The 20107-nt window shown below is 47.6% G+C and overlaps 1 protein-coding gene across 3 annotated transcripts; it reads left to right on the forward strand.

Annotated features, from left to right (window-relative positions):
• Window positions 1-7929: 7929 nt before the first annotated feature.
• TMEM11 (transmembrane protein 11) lies at window positions 7930-18803 on the forward strand. 3 transcript variants are annotated; one of them, XM_054042935.1, is made up of 3 exons: window positions 8101-8187; window positions 17492-17650; window positions 17901-18803. In XM_054042935.1, coding segments are annotated over exons 2-3 (519 nt in total). In that variant the 5' UTR covers window positions 8101-8187; window positions 17492-17648; the 3' UTR covers window positions 18418-18803. The 3 variants fall into 3 exon arrangements, with proteins under 3 accessions (XP_053898908.1, XP_053898909.1, XP_053898910.1); XM_054042933.1 differs by lacking the exon at window positions 17492-17650 and having other exon boundaries at window positions 7930-8177; XM_054042934.1 differs by lacking the exon at window positions 17492-17650 and having other exon boundaries at window positions 8080-8187.
• Window positions 18804-20107: the final 1304 nt, after the last annotated feature.

A 20107-nucleotide genomic window follows, 5' to 3' on the forward strand; every position in this document is an offset into this window, starting at 1 on the left:
AAGGGGGGTTACCCTTCAGGAACCTCTCGGTGCTTGGGATGTGGAGGGCCGCGCTCTGCTCCAAGTCACACGGGGCAACGTCAGGAACGTCACTGGGTTTGCATGGGTGTAACTTGTAGCCGACTCTCCCCCAGCACCCTCAGTTAGCTCATCCTGCTGATTTAGAAGGGCTGCAGTGAGCTAACAGGAACTGCAAGGAGCTCTTGTATTTATATTAGGCTAAATCCTGAGAGGTGCTGAGTATTGCCAACACCCATTGACTCCAACAGAAATGGCAACACCACTTTGGAGTTGACCCTATCATCTCTGGGCCAGATCTTGAAGGCCGTAGTCCGAAACTCCGAATGGGAGCCTGGCCTATGTGATCTGATTTGCTTTTGTTGGACATTACATACGTCTTCCGGCATTCATTCGAGTGGCTATTTTTTTCAGTTACTATATTTTTAAATTAACCCTTCTGGTGCTGGCTTCTGCTGCAGCGACAGACCAGTCAGCCGAGCGTCTCTAAACTGCTATTCTTCCCTCCCTCACAAGTCATGAAATGCCGTACCGCGGAAGCAAGGGAGGTCTGTTTTGTCCCGTGCACAGGCATGTGAGGCAGTGAGGAAGCAGATTAAGAGTTCCTGCTAACCAGCCCCTCACTGCTGCTCCCAGGCTGTTCTGCCACGGCCGGGGCACCACCTGTTTCTATTTGGCACGTGGGGAAGAAATAACCCAGTTCAGATACTGAACCATGGCTATGCACAGCTGGCATCCTCCCAGCCTGATGCTGCATCAGTGGTTGGTGACTGCATCTGTGTGCCATGGCTCAGCGTTGTCATATCTTCCCCTAGTGACAAGGTGTTGTCCCATTGTCACTCAGCATCATGGCACTGAGAGGCCCAAAATATAGCCAGGGCTCGTTAAACGTCTTTCAGGACACTAGACTCCAGAGAACCAGGGAATGGTACTCAGGAGGGGTGTCGATGCTGTTCTCTGCGTGACAGAGCACCCAGGGGGTGGGTGTCTCAGGCAATTGATAGTGAGATACGGAGCCTTTCACTGCTGGGCCATATTCAAATCCACCCTACTGAAAGTTACAATCTGATCACTGCTCAGGGGTCTAAGTGAAACGAGTTGGGTGTAGAGAGGATTCCTGGAACCTAAGCTCAAGCCCACTGCAGTCAATGGATAGACTCTTGTTGACTTCACTAGACCTTAGCTCAGCGGTACAGAACAGGTGTCCTCATCGCTGGCTGCTCAGCTGGTCTCTTTGGTGGCAATCTCAGCAGAGCATCCAGTGACTGAATCAGCATGAAGACTGAACTGTGCTCCTTAGACTCCAGGCCAAGGTTGAGGCTCAGTGTGGGCTACTTTGCAGTTAGTCTGCCTTGCTACAAACTAGACAGTATCAGTTCTGCAGACCTAGGACTTCAGACACCAGGGCTGTCACCAGCAGTTCCTTCACTCATCTTAAAATGACAGGCTGAAATCTAACTGGCGTGGTTTAACTGACAATGCTCTGATATAATCCTTCCTTGTCGCTCTCAGCTTCATACCCCTTCTCCCACCCGCAACATCGTTGGCTGGAAAAAACCCTCAGACCTGTCACAAAACCAGCTTCCCAAGTGGATGGACCTTTGTCCTGTCTAACAAGGCCGATGAAAGTGACAGAAATGCCTCAGATTCGTGCTGTCCGTGGTAGTATATTGTTGGAGAGACTGCCCTGAACTTCTCCGTGGTTCGGATGCACTGGGGCTTGACTGCTGCGTCTAGGAAATCCTAGGGGGAATCTGCAAAGCACCATGGGTATAGAGTTAAAGGCCCAGTGCTCAAGAGGAATCTAAGGTGCTACACACTAGAGTTGTGTTTGGCAAAATACAGATAAGGCCTAGTTAAGATGGGCGCAGGGACAGATCTGGCTGCACCAAAACTGAAGAATGGTAGAATTGCCCTGCTCATCACCATCTCCTTCTCCTGTTGCTTGAGATGAGAAGACACTATTGTAACTGTGGTCCAGCAGAGTTGCTTGAGAATTGCCCGCATGGCTGCCTTGTAGAAGCAAAGTGCTGGACCAAGCCCATCACTGAGAACCTCATCCCACTTTTTGGTATGAACTTCTCTTGGGTGTACAGCTTCCAGACATGCAAAGTTATGTCTCCTGCTGGAATGCCCACTGGAGGACTATGGTGTTATCATGTCACATGTGACGCTATTGTGCTATTTCCATGGGAACCTTGGGCCTCCTAGATCAGATCGAGATTGGCCACCCCTGCCTTAAAACAAGCGCAGTACAGGGACTTGCTGCTGCTTCACTCCGAGGTGCTGTCACCATTTCTGTTTCTGATACCATGGAGACATTTGATAGTGTTTGTGCTCACAGTTCTACTGCTGTATCCATCCACCACCTTTCATTTCCGGTAGTATTTGATGTTTGGGAATAGCCATACCTACTAGCCAAGGCAAGTCATTGGTGCTGCTGCAGTCCTCCATGCTACAATAATCCATCATTGGCAGCTGGATGTGACCTGCAGGTCCCTGGTGATGGAAGACTCTCCCTACACCACTTCCATCACCCATCCTTTCCTAGCTCATCCCTGTGGGAAGGAGTCCCCTCAATACCTTGTGTGCTCGACGGTGCTGATTGAACTTGGGGGATCTCGGACTCCTAGACGCTCTTGGAACAGGAATGGGAAAGAGATTTCAGGGGTGTGTTGAGATCACAAAGCTCACTTGAACTAAAGACCTAAGGAATATATAGGACATTGTCAAACTGACTTCCGTGTCAACCAATTTGAAGCTCCCTCTTTCTCGTATGGCCTCCAGTGTTGTGTTTCCCGCTGTCTAGGGGTTTTTTTTTTCCCTGTTGAATTCAGTGGTAACTATGTGCCTTTCCTACTCAGGACCTGACACAAATGTCCTTTCTGCTTTCATTTGTGTCTAACATTTTCCCTCCCTATCTGTCATACTATTAAACATGAACATATTGCATGGAATACAATACAATAAAAGGTGTGGCTTAACCAATCTGCATTGATGGGGGCTGCTCCTGCTTTGGGGAAAGGGATGGCTATTTTTGTAATTAAGGCATGATACTGGGACTTGGAAAATCTGGGTTTAATTCCTGACACTGCCACAAAATCCTGGTGTGACTTTGGGCTGGTCACTGTTTGTGCCTCCATTTTCCCATCTGCAAAATGGGGATGCTAGTTCCCTATCCAACAGGGGCTGTTGGGAGGATAAATCCACGATGGGGGGTACTCAGAAACTATGGCATCGAAGGACATATAAGTACATAGCTGGATTCTTATTCAGAAAGACACTTCCTTATAAGAGGTGAGGCTTGGTCCCGGTGCTGAGCTGCTGACCTGAACATGGTGTGGTACATTCCCAGATGCTCTGTGACTGCTCTTGTCGTTTCCTTTCCTGTAACAAGGGCTACCCAAGCTCTTTGGTAAACCACCCTACCTGAAGACAGGGACCCAAGCCCAACTAATGGGGAGGAAGGAGAGGCTCCCCTTTGCAAAGAACCCATCCAGTTTCAAGGAGTTGTGGACTGAAGCTGTGGAATATTATTTAGAGGTCATAGTTAAGGCTGGCTGTACGCACCCAGGCCCAGAATCTGAAAGGTATTTAGAAGCCTAACTCTCATTGATTTCAGTGGAAATGAGGCTTCTAAATACCTTTGAGGAACTGGGCCATAATGACTGCTTCAAGCTCAGTGCTTCCGGAGTCACAGCCTGACCCTCCTGCCATCCAGCAGCAGGACCATAACAAAGAAGGACCCCAAGACCAATTCTCTCCATCGGGGGTTCCTACAAGGGCCTGGTAAGTCGTAAGCCTGTCCCTTGACCTGGGGGTCTGTGTTCTTGTGTTCAGTGGTTAGAATGCACGAATAATATTTCAGTAGCTTGGAGAAAAAGATTTACTCCCTGTAGATTTTGTACACAGCAAGGATAACAAGCAGGCTCCACACAAGGAAATTCCATCACAAGCCCCAGGAACACAGCTCAAGTACTTGGTCTCCCGGCCCCCGGAACAGAAGTTGTTTTTATGATATTGTTTCAAAAAGAGCCGGGTGCAAGCCACAGAATCTGAAGCCGGATCTCCACCCCCCCAGGTTGGGGAAGCGGGGTTGTGTCTGGGCGTAGGGTTTTGATTATATCCATTGTAAAACCGGTGGTCGTTTGCAAAACTCAGGTCTGGTTCCAGGCTTGGATTTCAAACGCACGCACCGGAGGTTTTGGTCGATGCACCTCTTGAGCTGCGTATTTGTCGGTTTTGGTTTATAACACAAAAGCTGGAATGTTGCTAGTTACACTCTTTCTATTTACATTCCACATTCCAGAAAGTCTTATTTCCACTGACCCTACATCACACAAAGGGTAATGTCGCTGTTTGACAGTACAGTCTACAGCAGTGGTTCTCAAACTTTTGTACTGGTGACCCCTTTCACATAGCAAGCCCCTGAGTGCGACCCCTCTTTATCAATTAAACAACTTTGTTATATATTTAACACCATTATAAACGCTGGAGGCAAAGCAGGGTTTGGGGTGGAGGCTGACAGCTTGTGACCCCCCCCATGTAATAACCTCGTGACCCCTGAGGGGTCCCGACCCCCAGTTTGAGAACCCCTGGTCTATAGTGAATGGACTTCTGCAGTGTTATAGGCATGTTCTAAACACATGTTGTTTGTAATGACACGGCTAGAGTGTATATGCACCACTGCCCTCGGCTGGAAGGAATCAGAACTTATCCTGTATGTCATAACTAAGCCCTATGTGCCAACACCTGTAAAGTTGTGGGTTGTTACGTTATCTTTATTTACATTCTGTTGCTCATCAATGCCATTATTGATAACCACCGGTATTTTTCTAGCAGGGAGATATACAGACATCTTTACAATATGCTGAAATGCACTTTCAGTCACTTCACACATGTACCAAAAGCCAATGCCTGACCTCTTGTAGTCTCTAAAGGTCTCACTGCACGTTTTGTAGGAGTTAGGTGCAGTTGGGGGAAAGATTCTTCCTGCAGATAGACTGAAACAGCAGGAGAAAGGAATTTTAAAAGTCCCTTTAAGATGGTGGATCATTAGAACAGAAGGTGCTATGGCTGTTAAACAGGACAGTTGGTGGGTGCGGAGGGAGCAGAAGCTGATGTGGTCGCTCTCTTTGATGCTGTGATGGAAGCAGCAAAGGCTGCGAACTGCTGCTGCCAGGCAAGTAAAAATGAACTTCTGGGAAGGGCTCTGCTGTTATTCCTGAACCTTGGCCAAACTGCTCCAAGGCGGCATGTCCTGGGGAGCACTGTCAGATCCATGGAGAAGAGGTGCAACATCAGGGAAGCTGAGAGCAGATCCCTTTGAGCCATCTGTAAATGGACTGGAGAAGTGCTGGGCCATCTTTGAAGGGAGACCAGGGACCAGGAGGAGTTTTGCTGCTCCTGCTGCTGAGGGGAAGGGGAGTGTGAGGACAGGACAGGGATCGCCCCACTGAAGGTCTTTAGCTGGGATTGGCCGCCCTATCTGCAGATGTTGTGAACTCAGCTGCAGTTGGGGAAAAGGACGTTGTTTCATTGGAAAATCTTGTTTAAGATGACTTTTGTGTTGCTGTAATGTGAGATGGGGAAGCGTCAATGACAGAAAAAATCCTCTTTTGCACAGTGGACTAGATTCACCCCCTGCAAACTGCAGCTTGCCAAACCTACAAGGCTACTGTTCTCAGAGGGCCTATACCCCAGGGAGGATGGGTGCTGTTCCTAATACTGCCCTCTCCTTAGTGCCTACACCAGGGGATGGATGGCAGCTCTCACTTCCATGGGAAGTCTGCTAGGGGAGGCTGTTGAGAGGATGTGCTGAATCTAACCCATCCCCTAATTGCTCTGATCCCACCCCCTTCCACACCAGCACTACCGACTTCCTGAGTGGTACTGGCCCGTGATGGAGGGTAGGTAGGGTGTGGCCAAGCACTAGTACTCCTTCCACCTACTTTCTATTACAGTTGGCCTCCTGTTCTATTCTGTTTCTATTCCACGTGATCTGCGCTAAGTACGTGCTGGAAGGTCTGAGGTGAGTTTGGTTTCTGTAGGTGCATCCTGGCCAAATTCCATCTCAGGTAATTTACAGCTGGCAACCTAAACAAACAAACAAAAAAATCTGTAGACCCTGTAGTCTCCTAATCTGTTATGTGGTGGTGTTTCTCCCGTTTCACCCTGTGGGAGGCTGCATTTCAGTGGGTGGGTGAGGTCATCCTTTTGCCAAGTTTATATGTCAGCTTATTAAATCTGCAAAAGTTTTGGGATCATAAGAAACTGGAGATGGAAATGTGCTAAACCAGCTAGTCCACTTCCTTTTGTAAGGGCAGGCTTATTCCCAGAGATTCCATGGTCATGCCAAAAGATGGGATGAATCTTTAGTTCAGGCACAAATATTATCATCTCAACAGTATCCATACACAGTACAGCTAGCTCTTGTCACCCACTTGTCCTCCCCTGCCAGGGCCCCAGCTCCCTGCTTGCCCTCCATCCTTCTCCCTCACACTGTGTCATCTGCATGTGTCAACCATACCTGCCTGCAAGTGAAAACCCCAAGACTCGCATCTTGGGTGCTGTCACCTCTCCCCTCCCTAACGTTTTCCTTGTTGTTTGATCCAGAAAAACAGACATAAAAAGGAATTTCTTTAAATAAAACCAGAAAAATAATTTATTCCCTGGGTTTAAGTGATAGCACAATGGAGGGTGTTGAGCTCAGGAACTGTCTTTTCTGCAGCCCTCTGTTGCTCTTTTCAGTGCCATTTTCACAGCTGCAGCACTGAACTGAAGCCCCAAAAATTCCAACAAAACCTAGTTCCCAGCAGTGTAGCGTCAATCCTGCCTCTATTGCAGAGTTCCTCAGATGGTATCCACTGACTCCTGGGGCTCCTTCATGAAGCAGGGGATGGTGTTCAGAGTTCTCTGCTCAGTGTCCCTCTCTGCAGCCTTTGCTTTGACCTTCATGCCTCTCCCTGTTTTGTCATTCATTGTCCCCCAGAATTAGTTGCTTTCTGGGCTCAGCAGCAGCTCCCCCTCACTTGATGGGGCAGGTCTTTAGTTTTGGGTGGGTTTAAACTCACTCTTCCCAGGATAGACCTGCCTCTACTGCATGGAATCTCAGACCTGCCCAACTGAGAGTGATAGGTCACCCCTTCTTGGTTACCAGCCTACAGCCAACATAAACCCAATACCACAGTCCTATGGCTGAAGGAGATTGCTCTTTAGCTCAGTAGTAGAAGCCCAGGCTTGCTGGAGCTAAAGAAATCTAGCACCTGTGCGATGTACAGGTTACTTGGGGGTCTGTAATCTACAGCATGCATTACACTGCTGTGCCCTCCTGCTCCTTCCTAGCAGGACACGGAGGGTACCATGCCAGAGCTGTAGTCAGGAGCGTCCCTACCCCTTCTCTGTCGGTCAGCGGGGATCAATAAGGGTTGGGTTAGTATTTATTTTGAAATAGCTAGCTGCATGTGAGCCCACCTCTTCCCCAGGACTGTCTTTGTTCAGCCCCTCTGCCAGGTCAGCCTGTCCCCACTAGTCCACCCAACGCTCGACCCTGCCATTGGGGGGGGGGGGGGGTCAGGCCTATTTGAGGCCAGGGCAGCCTCCCCCAGGGTGGCCTCTCCCTGACCCTAGAGCCTATAGAAGTGGGGGAGGGAAGCCCGCGGAGGAGGCTTTTACAGGGGCTCTGCCCCTGCCCCCAGCTCTGAGAGCACATACCCAGCCCCACCTGGAGCCACACGTGGCCCGCTCCCACGAGGCTGCCCCGGTGCTTTGTGGGAGTTGTAGTCCATTTCCCCAACCACTCCCCTGGGTGTTTCCCTGCGAAGACAAGCTGGCTACGGGGAGGGCATGGGATTGAGCTCAGGGCCTGGGCCTCTCTAGCGCCGTCCGGCGCGTCCCCGCCTTGCCGCCCGCAGGACTACATGTCCCATGGGCCCCAGCGCGGCGCAGAGCATGGTGGGGGTTGTAGGCCGCTCTGGCGGCGGCCGCGCTCCCCCACTGGCTCCGGCCCCGCGACCTGGACTCCATTTCCCGGCAGGCTCGGGCGCGGGCCGGGGCCCCCTTGGCGGAGAGACATTTGCGACTCGAGCCGAGAGTCTCCAAGATGGCGGCGTGGGGAAGGAGGCGCGCTGGCCCCGGCAGCACCAGCAGTGGCAGCGGCGGTAGGGAGAGGTGAGGCCTGGCCGGGCGGGCAGCAGGCAGGGCGGGACTCTGGGGCGCCGCCGGACTGGGCCCCAAAGGGGCCTGAGCAGGGGCGATGGGGTGTGGACCCGGGATCCTGCTTGGTCCGGGCTGGGCGGAGGGTGGGCCCCCTCCCCGCCGTGAGCGGGACGGGGGAGGGGGGAGAGACACTGAGGGGGAGGCCGGTGGAGTGGGGGGGGGGCAGGTCAGCGGGGAAGGGGATAGTGATGGGGAGGCTGGTGGAGTGGGGGGGGGAGAAGGGGAGAACGGGCCAGTGAGGGGGTGCAGGTCAGGGGGGAAGGGGAGACCAGTGGGGGGGGAGAAGGGGACAGTGATGGGGAGGCTGGTGGAGTGAGGGGGTGCAGGTCAGGGGGGAAGGGGAGACCAGTGGGGGGGCAGGGGAGAAGGGGACAGTGATGGGGAGGCTGGTGGAGTGAGGGGGTGCAGGTCATTGGAGGGGAAGGGGCAGAGAAAAGAGGAGAGCGGGCTAGTGAGGGGGGGCAGGTCCTGGGGAGGGGGAGGAGAAAAGGGGAGAACGGGCCAGTGAGGGGGAGGCCGGTGGAGTGAGGGGGTGCAGGTCAGGGGGGAAGGGGGATGGGAGAAGGGGATAGTGATGGGGAGGCTGGTGGAGTGAGGGGGTGCAGGTCATGGGGGAAGGGAAGACCAGTGGGGGGGTGGGAAGGGGGAGGGGAGAAGGGGACAGTGACCGGGAGGCTGCTGGAGTGAGGGGGTGCAGGTCAGGGGGTCGGAGAGGGAGGAGAGGGGAAGAACAGGCCAGTGGGGGAAACGGAGAGGCCTGTTGTGTGGGAGAGGGAGGAAAGGGGAGAACAGGGCCAGTGATGGGAGGAATCAAAGCCACCATCTACCAGAGTGAGCTAAGGACAGAGCTGCGAGAGTCCCAAGGCTGCGGGTAAATCCAGGGCAGAGTCCAGCTGCAGCGAGGAAGGCACAGTCTGCAGCTGGCTCCAGCAGGAGTGCCTTGGCTGGGGGCGAGTTTCCACGGGAGTGAGGAGGAGGGAAGGAGAGGCAGCGTCAGGGGGAAGGTCAGTGCAAATCTGCACGTTACCAAAGGCAGCTTTAACCCTTAGGCCAAACGATGACTCGTAGTTGTGCTCAGTGGTAGGAGCGTTCTGGAGACCGGGACGCGCCTTAAAAATCTGTGTTGAAAAGTGGTGGAGGCAACAGAAGACCTTCAGAGTGACCTCCCTTTGGAGAGTGCTTAATGCTGGTTGAGTGGCTTGTGTCCTTAGGATTTTGCTGTTTTGCTCCCTGGATTTGGGGGCTGCAGAGTAATTTTAGGGGGAGGGAAGGGCCTGGCTATTCTGGTGGTGGTTGCTGCTGTTGGCTTTTTGTAGTGTCTGCACTCACAAAGAGCTTTCTAAAATGCATGTTTGGTCACCAGCTGTGTTTCTGCCTCTGTCAGGATGGATGAGCAACTGGGACATGGTGGAACTCCCTGCAGAGTAGCTGTAGAAGTTTTGGAAGCCTAACTTTAAAGACAGGAAAGAGAGAAATCTTGTTGCACTACCTTAACATTTGTATGCATAATTCTTTTCTTTACTTAAAACTTCTGGCTCAATTCTGTTGTCCCTTCCGTTGGCATCTCCTTCCTTCTTCCCACCCTGGTGCTCGCTAGTGTAACCAACAGCCTTTGAAAGCAGCTGTCTTTTTATGGAGTAGCAAAATTGTCCTTTGTTCTACCACCCAATTTAAAGACTCTGACAGCCCTAGGTGGGGGGTGGTGGTGATGATGATGTGCTTTACAAACACAAACAAGTTACTTGCCTCACTGACCTGTTCTGAGGTTTAAATATGATCCTAACTTTTACAAATGAGCGGGAGGGGGGTTGGGCATGAAAATAGGCACAGAGATGACACAGCAAGACAGTCTGTGACTAGAGTACCTCTAACCACTACTACACACTCCCTCCCAACACAAACCTGGCAAAGGGCTGGTTTTGTTATGTGTCAGACAATTCTCCTTCCAAATAACTTTGTATGCTAAGATCATCATCATTTGGCTAAGAAAATTTACACTAAAAGCAGGTGATCTCCCATTTTTGCAATTGGAGATCTCCACTCCACTCTTGGCTGGTGTCTTTTCCCAAGTCACACCTACCTATCTTGTGTGGTGTTGGGAACACAGCTTGTGTGCAGGGCAATGGTGATGGCTCAGTTATCATCAGATGACGACGTGTATATGTTATATATAGCAAATACAGTTTTCTTATGTTCATGAATATGATTCTTGTCCAAAGACAGATTCTTACTGACTGAGCACACTGATGCAGCTTTCTCATCAAAGAGCCGTTTTAAGGTATTTCTCTAGCTCAGTTTGTAGCTGTCAGCCAGCTAGTCTCAAAGGAGTGTATGTTGAGGAGAAATGTCATGGGAATAGCTAGTGAATAAAATACTGTCCAGTGTTAGGAAAGTTAGTCAAATGTAACAAAACCACTGGCAGCTGTAACTACAGAGACCATATCCCTCCATAAAAGATCTGATTGATACCTGGAAGGTCTCTTTGGTCACTACCAGATGATACTTTATTCGTGGGGCATATGGCTAAGGATCTAACAGTATATTAGCTGTCGATTCTGGGCTGGTTTTATGATGGTGGTTAAAGGTTAAACAAAATACTGAAAAACTAACTAAAGAGAACCCACTAAATATTGCTTTCCCTCCCTCATTCCAAAGGGACTCTTTATGCAGAGTATCTAAAAGGAATTGCTAATCCGTAGCCCAAAGCAATTTATAATGGAGAACAGCTACCGCGTGCACTTGGAGTTCTTGTCTAAAATTCTGCACGATGACCACTAGAGCACAAAAGAGAATGCCACTTGTTCCCTGGGGAAACAGTCTAACAAACTTGTACAGCTCAGAAAGAGCAATGCAATAAGGCAGCTTTGATTTCATCCCAACTACGTTTACTGGTTTCTGGGCTGTCTTAAAGGTCTTACCTGTACCGCTTGGATTTCCAGTAATCCGCGTGCTTGGAGCAGTGATTGATCTGCTTCCATTAGTCTAGCTAATTCTTTTGTTAAACTAAAAGTGGCGCTTCTCCTGCTCATTGTGGTCTCCTTAATGGTATTGCAGTGTTTTCGGTGGTGGGTGCTGTCTTCTATCACTGGTGCAGCTCTTGGGGTCTCGTGCTCATTTTCCCTGATCTGTTCTCCCCCTCTCTCCCCCCAATCCTCTTTCCAAAGAGAACTGTATAGAATTCCTTATTTGGCTCTAATCTTATTGCATTTAAGTTGCATCCCTTGAATGGAAATTTGCTTTGCCTCTGTGCTGTTGCTTCTTGTCCTCTTTGTTCTGACCATATTGATTATTGTTCTCCGAAGGTTGTGGTCGAACACATTGTCTCGGTGCTGAGATACTGATAGTAATGGGTCAAGAATGCTAGAATGTGGGACAGTGCTGTGGGGAAAGCTTGTCGCCAGACCTCAATTCTCATGTGGAGTACCCCTGTCATTGCAGTCCTGGACCTTTCCTGAGCTGAAATGGACAAGCTTGTCAAATTGTATGATGGTTTTGTGATGTGGAATTTTTCCACTGGGGATTAAGGTGAGACCACAACTCATTTTTCATGTTGAAAGTAACAAGAGTTGAACCCAGATCTAGAAATAAAAGGTTAGTGCATTAATGTTCTTGAGTCTGGCCTGTCCACACAGTACTGACTTATTCAGGTTTGGTTGGGACTCTAACGATGTCAGACACTGTATGCTTTTGGCCATCTGTGATGTGGCTCTATTCGAATTCATTCACACACCAGCCTTCAGTCCTTAGTTGCACTGGTGTACTCATTTCTTTTGTGCATGTTGCATGTGACGCAAGTTTTGCAAATCACAAGCATTATCACACGAGAGGAAGCCCATCTTTTTCAATCACCACTCAACCAGGTCTCTTTGCATTTGCAGTTCTCATGAATTTCTGCCTAGTACTGTTTACCTACAGTCAAGAAACCTCTCTTTGAATGGTGGAACCACAGGTATTCTGTTGTCCATGAGCAATTGTATCACCTTTCAAAAAGCTAACCTGGGACTTACACGTCGTATATAAAAGGGGTTCAGAAACTTGAACAATACATGCAACAAAGGAATCGTGAACTGTGCACGATTTGGGGATACTTCTGATCAGGAGTGGAGATGCTTTCTGGACACCCACCAGTCAGAACTTAAAACTACTAGCCAGAAGTATATATGCTAGACGGGACAGGGAGCGGGCCTCCACCAGTGAGGTCCAGGGGCACCCCACTGATGAGAAGGCTTACCTCCTTTCCATTCCCAGCTGGTGGCTGGAGAAGGATGCTGGGGAAAATCCCGTTTTCAGCAGAGCTGGGGGCAAGAGAGCAAGCTGTGAAAGGCTCCTCCTGCTATATACCTGTGCTATGTCCTGCCGAGTTTGGGTTCTGTGGATTAAAGGTATGTGTGGTGAAAAAGAAACAGACCATGTGTTTGTGACTAGGATACCACGAAAACAGGCTAGGCAGCACTGCTCATGGGGTAGCTTGAGAAGCATCCTGTGACATTTAGGTGGCCACTAGAGGCGTTTTAACTTTTTAGGGGAGACAGGGGGCAGATTTTGGAACCCTAACTGGGAAATTTCATGAGTGTCTAGCATATAGCTAGCTGCAATGTCTTCTTAGTGCACTAGGTGATGTTTTTAGTAGGGGAATACATTTCAAATTTAATTTTAAACTCACCATGTGGTTAACATGGGCATTTCTGCCCCTCTTGCTGGTGGCTGCTGTATCAGTTGCTGAGGATCATTGTTTGTTTGTAATCCTGCAGGTACAGAAATCAGTGTAAATTATTTTATAACACTAGCTACAAAAGCCATTTAATCTACTGCACCATCAGAACAGAGCATTCCTCTGTCTTTTTTTACACAGACACTGAAAAGCCAGGCATCAAGAATGAGACACTTAAAAAAACAAAAAAATCATCACAGGAAATGGGATTCATCAAGCAGTGATATGCAAATAGTATTCAAGATGCAAGTTACACAGCTACAACAGAATGGATATAAAACTTTCCTGTGGCAAAGCCCTTCCTTCTTGGAAGAAGGGCTCTAGAAAATCATTTAACATTTCCTAGTTTAACAGCTGCTTTTAAGCATAACTAGCACATCCAGCCTTTGGCTGTTTGGCATTACTACATGGATCTCCTCTGCCATTGGTTACTTATCGCACTTTCAAGTAAAATCGAGAATAACTGAGTTATCGATACTCCCACCTAGGTCCATATAAGCACAGAACTGACAATGCTTAAACCCTGGCTGTGTTTTTTCCAGGGGTGGTGGTGAGTCCACAGGCTCCAGTGTGTGCTGTTTTGTTCAAATGAAAGGCCCTATGTCATGGAAAATCAATTTTGTTAGTCTTTGTACTTGAGGTCTCTGAGGCAAGAACCCCATTCTTGTTCTGCATGTCAACAAGTTCTGGTAAGTCTTGTAGACAGAGTTCTACAGAGTTCTCTCCTATGCGGGGACACTACACACTCTTCGGATTTTTCTTCTTTTGTGGACGATTGTTTTCCCCAGGCTTTCCACCTGTTGCAGCCAGCCTCGCATGTGGGAATGACGCACACTGAATTTAACTTCCCACATGCCTGAACTTTAGTGTAATATTTATCTTGCATTTACCCCATATGTAATTTCTCCTCACTTCACTGTCTCCTCACACCCGCTATTGTTTGAGTAGCTCGTCTCCTTCCCCCCCATCCTTTTTGTTGGGATTATCTAGTCAATTGCCAAGACAAGCAATTGCATCTTGAGCAGTGTCTGATGGAAGAATAAGTTGCTCTAACAGGGATTATTTGGTCAAGGGATCAGCAGCTGCTGTGCTCGGAGCCACAAGAGCATACCGCCCAGGGCCAGGTGCTTTCGGGGGTGCACATCCCATTCTGTTTTGCTTCGTGTCTTTTATATGGAACAGTTTTATCTCGCTTATTTTTGCTCCTATGCGTCGTGTTTTGACTTCACACCTATAAAAGCCTAGAGCCCAAGAATGGATAAAGCTTCTGAAGAGAGAGGAGGGCTCGAATAAACTTATTTTCTGATAGTAATTTCAGTCCAAGGTTAATGTTTAATGTGTTCCTGTCCTATTTTCCTTGACTGGAAGGCTATTGACCAAATGGGTCTATGAGAGTATATAAAGTGTGGGGAAAGGAAGGCAGGGAATGGGAGGGATATTCAAAGATCCTTCAAGGACCAGAAGGATTTTGGAGGGAAGAAATCACTTGAAGCCTGAGAGTATTTGGGTCTGAGCTGGGTTGGTGTGTTTCAATCAGAATGGGCCCATTCCTCTTAAATTGCCAGACCTAATTTGAGCAACCCACAAAATTATAGGAAGTTTAACAGTGGGTAGGGTTCTTCTCTCAACCTAAACGTTTCCCGTAACTTCACTTGGTTGACATGGCATTTCTGATCTAAGAAACTTGCGCCTTGTTTTTAGCTAGGAAGCTGAACCATTGCTGAAAATGGCTTTAGCATCAGTTCCCCTTGAACCTGGATTGAAATCATTAAGTATTAGCACCAACTGGGTGAAACCACTTGCTGTTTCACAAAGCCTAGGTCTCAAGCGTGCCTTCCAGGGTTAGCAATTTCCCAGAAAAAAATGAGTTTAGGACAGGGTGCTGGTAAATACAGGCGTACATACGGTTTAAACCGGGAAAAATAATTGCATCCATGTCTGGTTAGTTCAGCAAACATAGAACGAATCCTTGTCAAACTTTCAGTACCACCATTCAGAACTGAGGAATGGGCTCCGTCTATCCACTACATTAAAGGAGGTCTTCTGCTACAGAATACTGCATGGCCAGATGGACCTAGTAGTTTGCAAGTCTGTGTGCCTCTGACTGCTTAACACTTCAAGCCTACAACTGCATTACTGTCGTTTCCTATAACCAAATGGTTTTGACTTTTGTTTATAGAGTATTGAAAACAGAAATGAGCCATGACATGCATAACTGGCTTGAGAACATACCAAACCAAAATGCAAAAGCATTCCAATGTTCAGTATTCTAATTAAATATATTAGTATTACGCCCACTGCAGTTTTACTTTATTTGTACAAACCTAAACTAATCGATTAATCTACTCCCTTGTGTAACCACAATTTGAATATGTAACTAAAACTAAGTGTAATGTGGTGTGCCTTAACTAAACAGTTTTCAAAATAGAAAACGCCTTAAACTGGGACTAACTTGTTTTTTCTGGGGCAATAAAAAACATTATTTTTACCAGGTAAAAATTGCCTCTGGTAAATACCCCATGCCATCCCTGATGCATTCTGAAATGGATCTGAAAATTCTACTGTCCTACACTAGCACTTAAGACCTCTTCAGTACTTACTTGAGGGGGAAACCATTGGTGAAAAGATTTAACTTCACCCTGTATGCCATGAGTACATTTGACTCTATTTGTGCAGTGAAACTAGGTTGCTCGAGTTCTTTTCCTGGTGCTGTCATGCTAACCCAATTCTGTTTGGCGTTTAAACCTTAGAAACGTCTCTCTGAAATTTAAAACAAATACATATTGCAATGTGTTTTATAACAAATATTGTACTTTTACTAGACATGATCCCTTTAAATTAGCAAAAATGCTTTCCTTTAAAAGCTTGCAGCTCCAAGGTTGAGCAGTGGACAAACTGAAGGGGTTAATCTGCTAGAGAACGTACTTTTTTTAGGAAAAGAAATCTTAAGCTTCACAGTGAAATGTTTTGTTTCCGTCACCAAATAAATAGAATCTCACAGGAGATGTGCAAACCAGTTCTTGTCCTAGGCAGCATTGGCAGAATCTCCTATTCTAAATGCAGACGCGTTCAAGACAAACGTAATGTAACCAGAGAATGCCCAATGTCTGGCTTACAAGGAAAACCTTGCTTGCCAACCAAACTCTTACAGAAACAGCTCATTCGGTCCTAAAGAAGGAGGCTGATAAGTCTTAGCTGCTGCTGCTTGGTATTGTTGTCACCATTCACTGTAAACAAGCTACTTCAGGCAACAGCCTGTAATTTAACAATATTCTTGATTGCAGGTGGCTGCTGCACAATACCCTTCACAGTGAGACTAAAACTGAATTTCAAGAGTAATGTCTGGTATTACAGCAGCTTTCAAACATGTATCCTCTCTTCCTTTGCCATTTCCAGGGCGAACACACTAGTATCTGTATACTAATGGAGCAAGAAAGAAGTGTTAGTTTCAGTCTCCGTTGCAGAGTTCTCCCTTGCCAGATCACTAATACCAAGTGAGCCCAAGTGCTATCAGGAACGATGTCTGCTGCGAGTAGGGCAAAGTTGTGTAGTGGTTGCTCTTGCTGTGCTAAAGGAATTTGTCAAATAACTATGTCCTTGGGAGCCCATGTGCTCTGGACACTGGGGATCTAAGAGAACATATTAAAATCAGTTTCTTTTAATGAGGTAAAACCCACCCAGTGTAACAGACAAGGCCATTTGCTTTGTTCTGCTTTCTCAGTGAGGGCGCAGAGCAGATGTGAGGCTACTGCACAGATAAGCGAACATATCTGTGGACTTTGGAGTAACAAGATAAAGGATAAGATGCTGCTGTGGGCAGATAGCTGGAAACTAGTCCAGGCTACCTCCAGCTGTTTTACCAAGGGCTAGAGATCTTGCATGATACGTGCAGTATGTGTGTACAGAACTTACCTAGTACAGTCTGGTGACAGGAGTAGGGAGATTGCTCCAGGGTAATGTTGTTTCTTAGCATTTAACCAATAGTGCAGTAAAACCCACCTCTTTCCCCTGTTGCCTTCCAATCTGGCGAGAGGAAGGAACCAAATGTGCTAACAAATTGTGATTGATTGCTCTGCTGTCACCTCTCCCTCTAGCTACACATTTGTGTCATTCCTTATCACCACAGGCTGGATCCCACAAATTAGCCAGTTTTATAGCAAGCTGGAGTATAGGTTGCATAGTTGTTGGTTCTAGAATTAACATGGTTGAGGTGTGGATCTGGAAATGTGGGGATTAGCATGGGTGGTTCTGATCTGTGCCAGGAACGAGGGTGGCCAAAACACGTCTCTTTGAAAATTTGCAACACCTTCATTGAGGGGACAACTTGTATCCATAGTTGTTGGGTTTTTTGTTCTGTTGGTGGCTCATTCCATCATCTGACACAGTCTCCTCTTTGTGACATTGACACCAGTGCTTAATTTTTCCCAGGGCTGATCCCCGAGACCTCTCGTCTTGGCAGTTCAGAGCCCCGGCACTTCCGGGCTTGCTGCATCAGTTACGAATATAAAAAAATTTGCTTGAGCCCCAGCACCTCTTTCATTACAGATTAAATGCTGATTGACACCATCTCCACAGCAGCTGACTGTGACGTCACTGATGGCAGAAATCAAGTGGAGAATATGTTTCAGGAGGATTCAACCAATTGCAAGATCTTGTTTTCTTGAAAAGTTCCTAATTCCCCAACGTGAGGAAAGTAAAATTCATGTATGTAAAATACATAGTTAAGCCTAAATCAAAGAGCTTTTCCGAGTTTCTCTTGAACAATCCGCTGCTCTCAAATGAGTTTTGATCAGAAAAAGTACTACTTTGTTGAGGGAAAAGCAGCGATCAAGTGACCGTAAGGTGCTGACCTGGGTTCAGTTGTCAATCTCCCATACTCCAAGCTAACTGGGTTAATGTAGAGGAAGGGTTGTCTCTGTGCTCTGTAGCTTAATTCTGTGTTTCCTGTTAACAGGATCATCTTGTCCTCCACGGAGTGTTACATTGTGCATGAAATCTACAATGGGGATAATGCTCAGGACCAGTTTGAGTACGAGCTGGAGCAGGCCCTGGAAGCCCAGTACAAATATATAGTGATAGAACCCACTCGCATCGGTGACGAGACCGCTCGCTGGATCACAGTTGGGAACTGCCTGCACAAGACCGCCGTCCTAGCGGGCACCGCTTGTCTCTTCACCCCTCTGGCGCTTCCAGTAGATTATTCCCATTACATCTCCCTGCCTGCTGGCGTGCTGAGCATGGCCTGCTGCACCCTCTACGGTATCTCCTGGCAGTTTGACCCTTGCTGCAAGTACCAAGTGGAGTATGATGCCTATAAACTTTCCCGCCTGCCCCTGCATACGCTCACTTCCTCCACTCCTGTGGTGCTGGTGAGAAAGGATGACCTGCACAGAAAGAGACTGCATAACACGATAGCACTCGCTGCCCTGGTGTACTGTGTAAAGAAGATCTATGAACTCTATGTTGTATGACTTCAGTAGGGAAAAGAGAAATCCACAAAGACAAGTGTATTAAGACTCCCACAGTAACATTTTTTTCCTCTGAGAAGCAGTGGAGACTGGGAAGGCGTTTGGTTTAATAGAGTTGTTATTTTTAAAATAACACCTCACTGATGCACCAAGGTTTTTCAGTTCTTCATTACTCTTAAGAAGTGGATCTGCAGTGACTTGAGAGCTGTACGCTAGGCTGTGGGAGCCAAATCCAGCAGTGGAACGTTGATGGAAGAAAACTATATAAAGGGGGTGTGAAAGGTTTTTTTGGTTGTTTTTTTGGGAAACTTTTAAGTATATTGTTTAATTGTATACACAGAACCAGCCCAAAGTTATCATTGCCCATTAAAAGATGAGAATTTCAAATGCTTTTGCGCTTTTTACTACTAAAATGGCTCCTTTTTGGAGTTTGGTTCAAGTGGGGAGGGGACCTAACATTTTGCCATGGTAATTCACACTACTTATATACACAGCAGCAGTGCCCATGTGACCTTGCAGTCTGATGAAGGGATGGCTTTGAGGTTTGTGACCTTCTGTGCATCACCAGTTGCTTCTTGGTGAAGGGGGCCAGTTGTGACGGTATTTATGATGATCTATCTCCAGCACTGATGCTCTGTTCTTAGACTGCAGTGCTGTTCTGCCGCTTTCCCCCTGAGCTCAGTGGGAACTGGTCTAAATTTCCTGTTGGTGCCAAGCACTTCTTGCTCAACTTACATACAGTTCTTCTCCAGTGTGGACATATCTCCATTGGGTGTAAGATTAAGTTCTCTTGGTGTGGTAGGTAAGTCTTAAACTGCATGGGAGTTAAGGACTCCAGAGGGGAGCAGCTGACAACTTCACCCTTGTCATATTTTGTTACTGTCGCGCACATTTGTGCAACCACTATGTGAAATTAAAATAGTATTAGCAACATGTGCCCTGATCATTTACTTTCTTTGGCATTGGTGGTAACATCTAGAGGAACTTGCCGTCAGTGCAAGAAGCCATCTACTGAACTGTGTAATTGCTAAGTAATTATACCCTATTCTGGAATTTAAAAGAATTCAATCTAGTGCATAAATTCCTGTTTCCTAGCTGGAAACAGTCAAAATCTGCAGGAATGAAAAGCATTTGTAACTGGCCAAGCTTTCAAAACTGCATTTTCAAGAGGAGTAGACACAGGCGTCTGGCTCCTCCTGCCAGATGGGATGGCAGGTGTGATCGGCTATAGAAAGGCAGCTCTGCTTCCCGTGTTTGTCCTGGACATGAGAGCAAAGCCCTGTAACCTGAACCAGGTATGTACAGGTGTACGGCCTGCTTAAATAGCTGTTGCAACTTGACCTCCAAAGCTGAGGCACTGACCTTGGAATGGAGTCACACAAGGTCAGAGACCAAACTAAACTCCCCTTTCTCCATATGGCACAGCAGGCCAGAAAACTCCCTGTCACGTCGAAATTTCAGCAGCATAGTTTGGCTGAGGTCTGGGATTTGTAGTCTTCTGTTTTCATTTAAGCATCTGGTATGGAAGGCAAAGCTTTTGTTTCAGGCATATGTCCTCTCCCTGCAGGGATACAGGTAAGGCTATGTTTATGTCGTGAAAGTCACATCCCTGACTTCCGGAGACCTCCAGAACATTCTCTGCTTCAGCCTCAGGGGCTGCAGAACTCGAGCTTACAGCCAGTGAGGCCCTCCT

This window comes from Malaclemys terrapin, chromosome 10, assembly GCF_027887155.1.
Source record: "Malaclemys terrapin pileata isolate rMalTer1 chromosome 10, rMalTer1.hap1, whole genome shotgun sequence".
NCBI lineage: Eukaryota > Metazoa > Chordata > Testudines > Emydidae > Malaclemys > Malaclemys terrapin.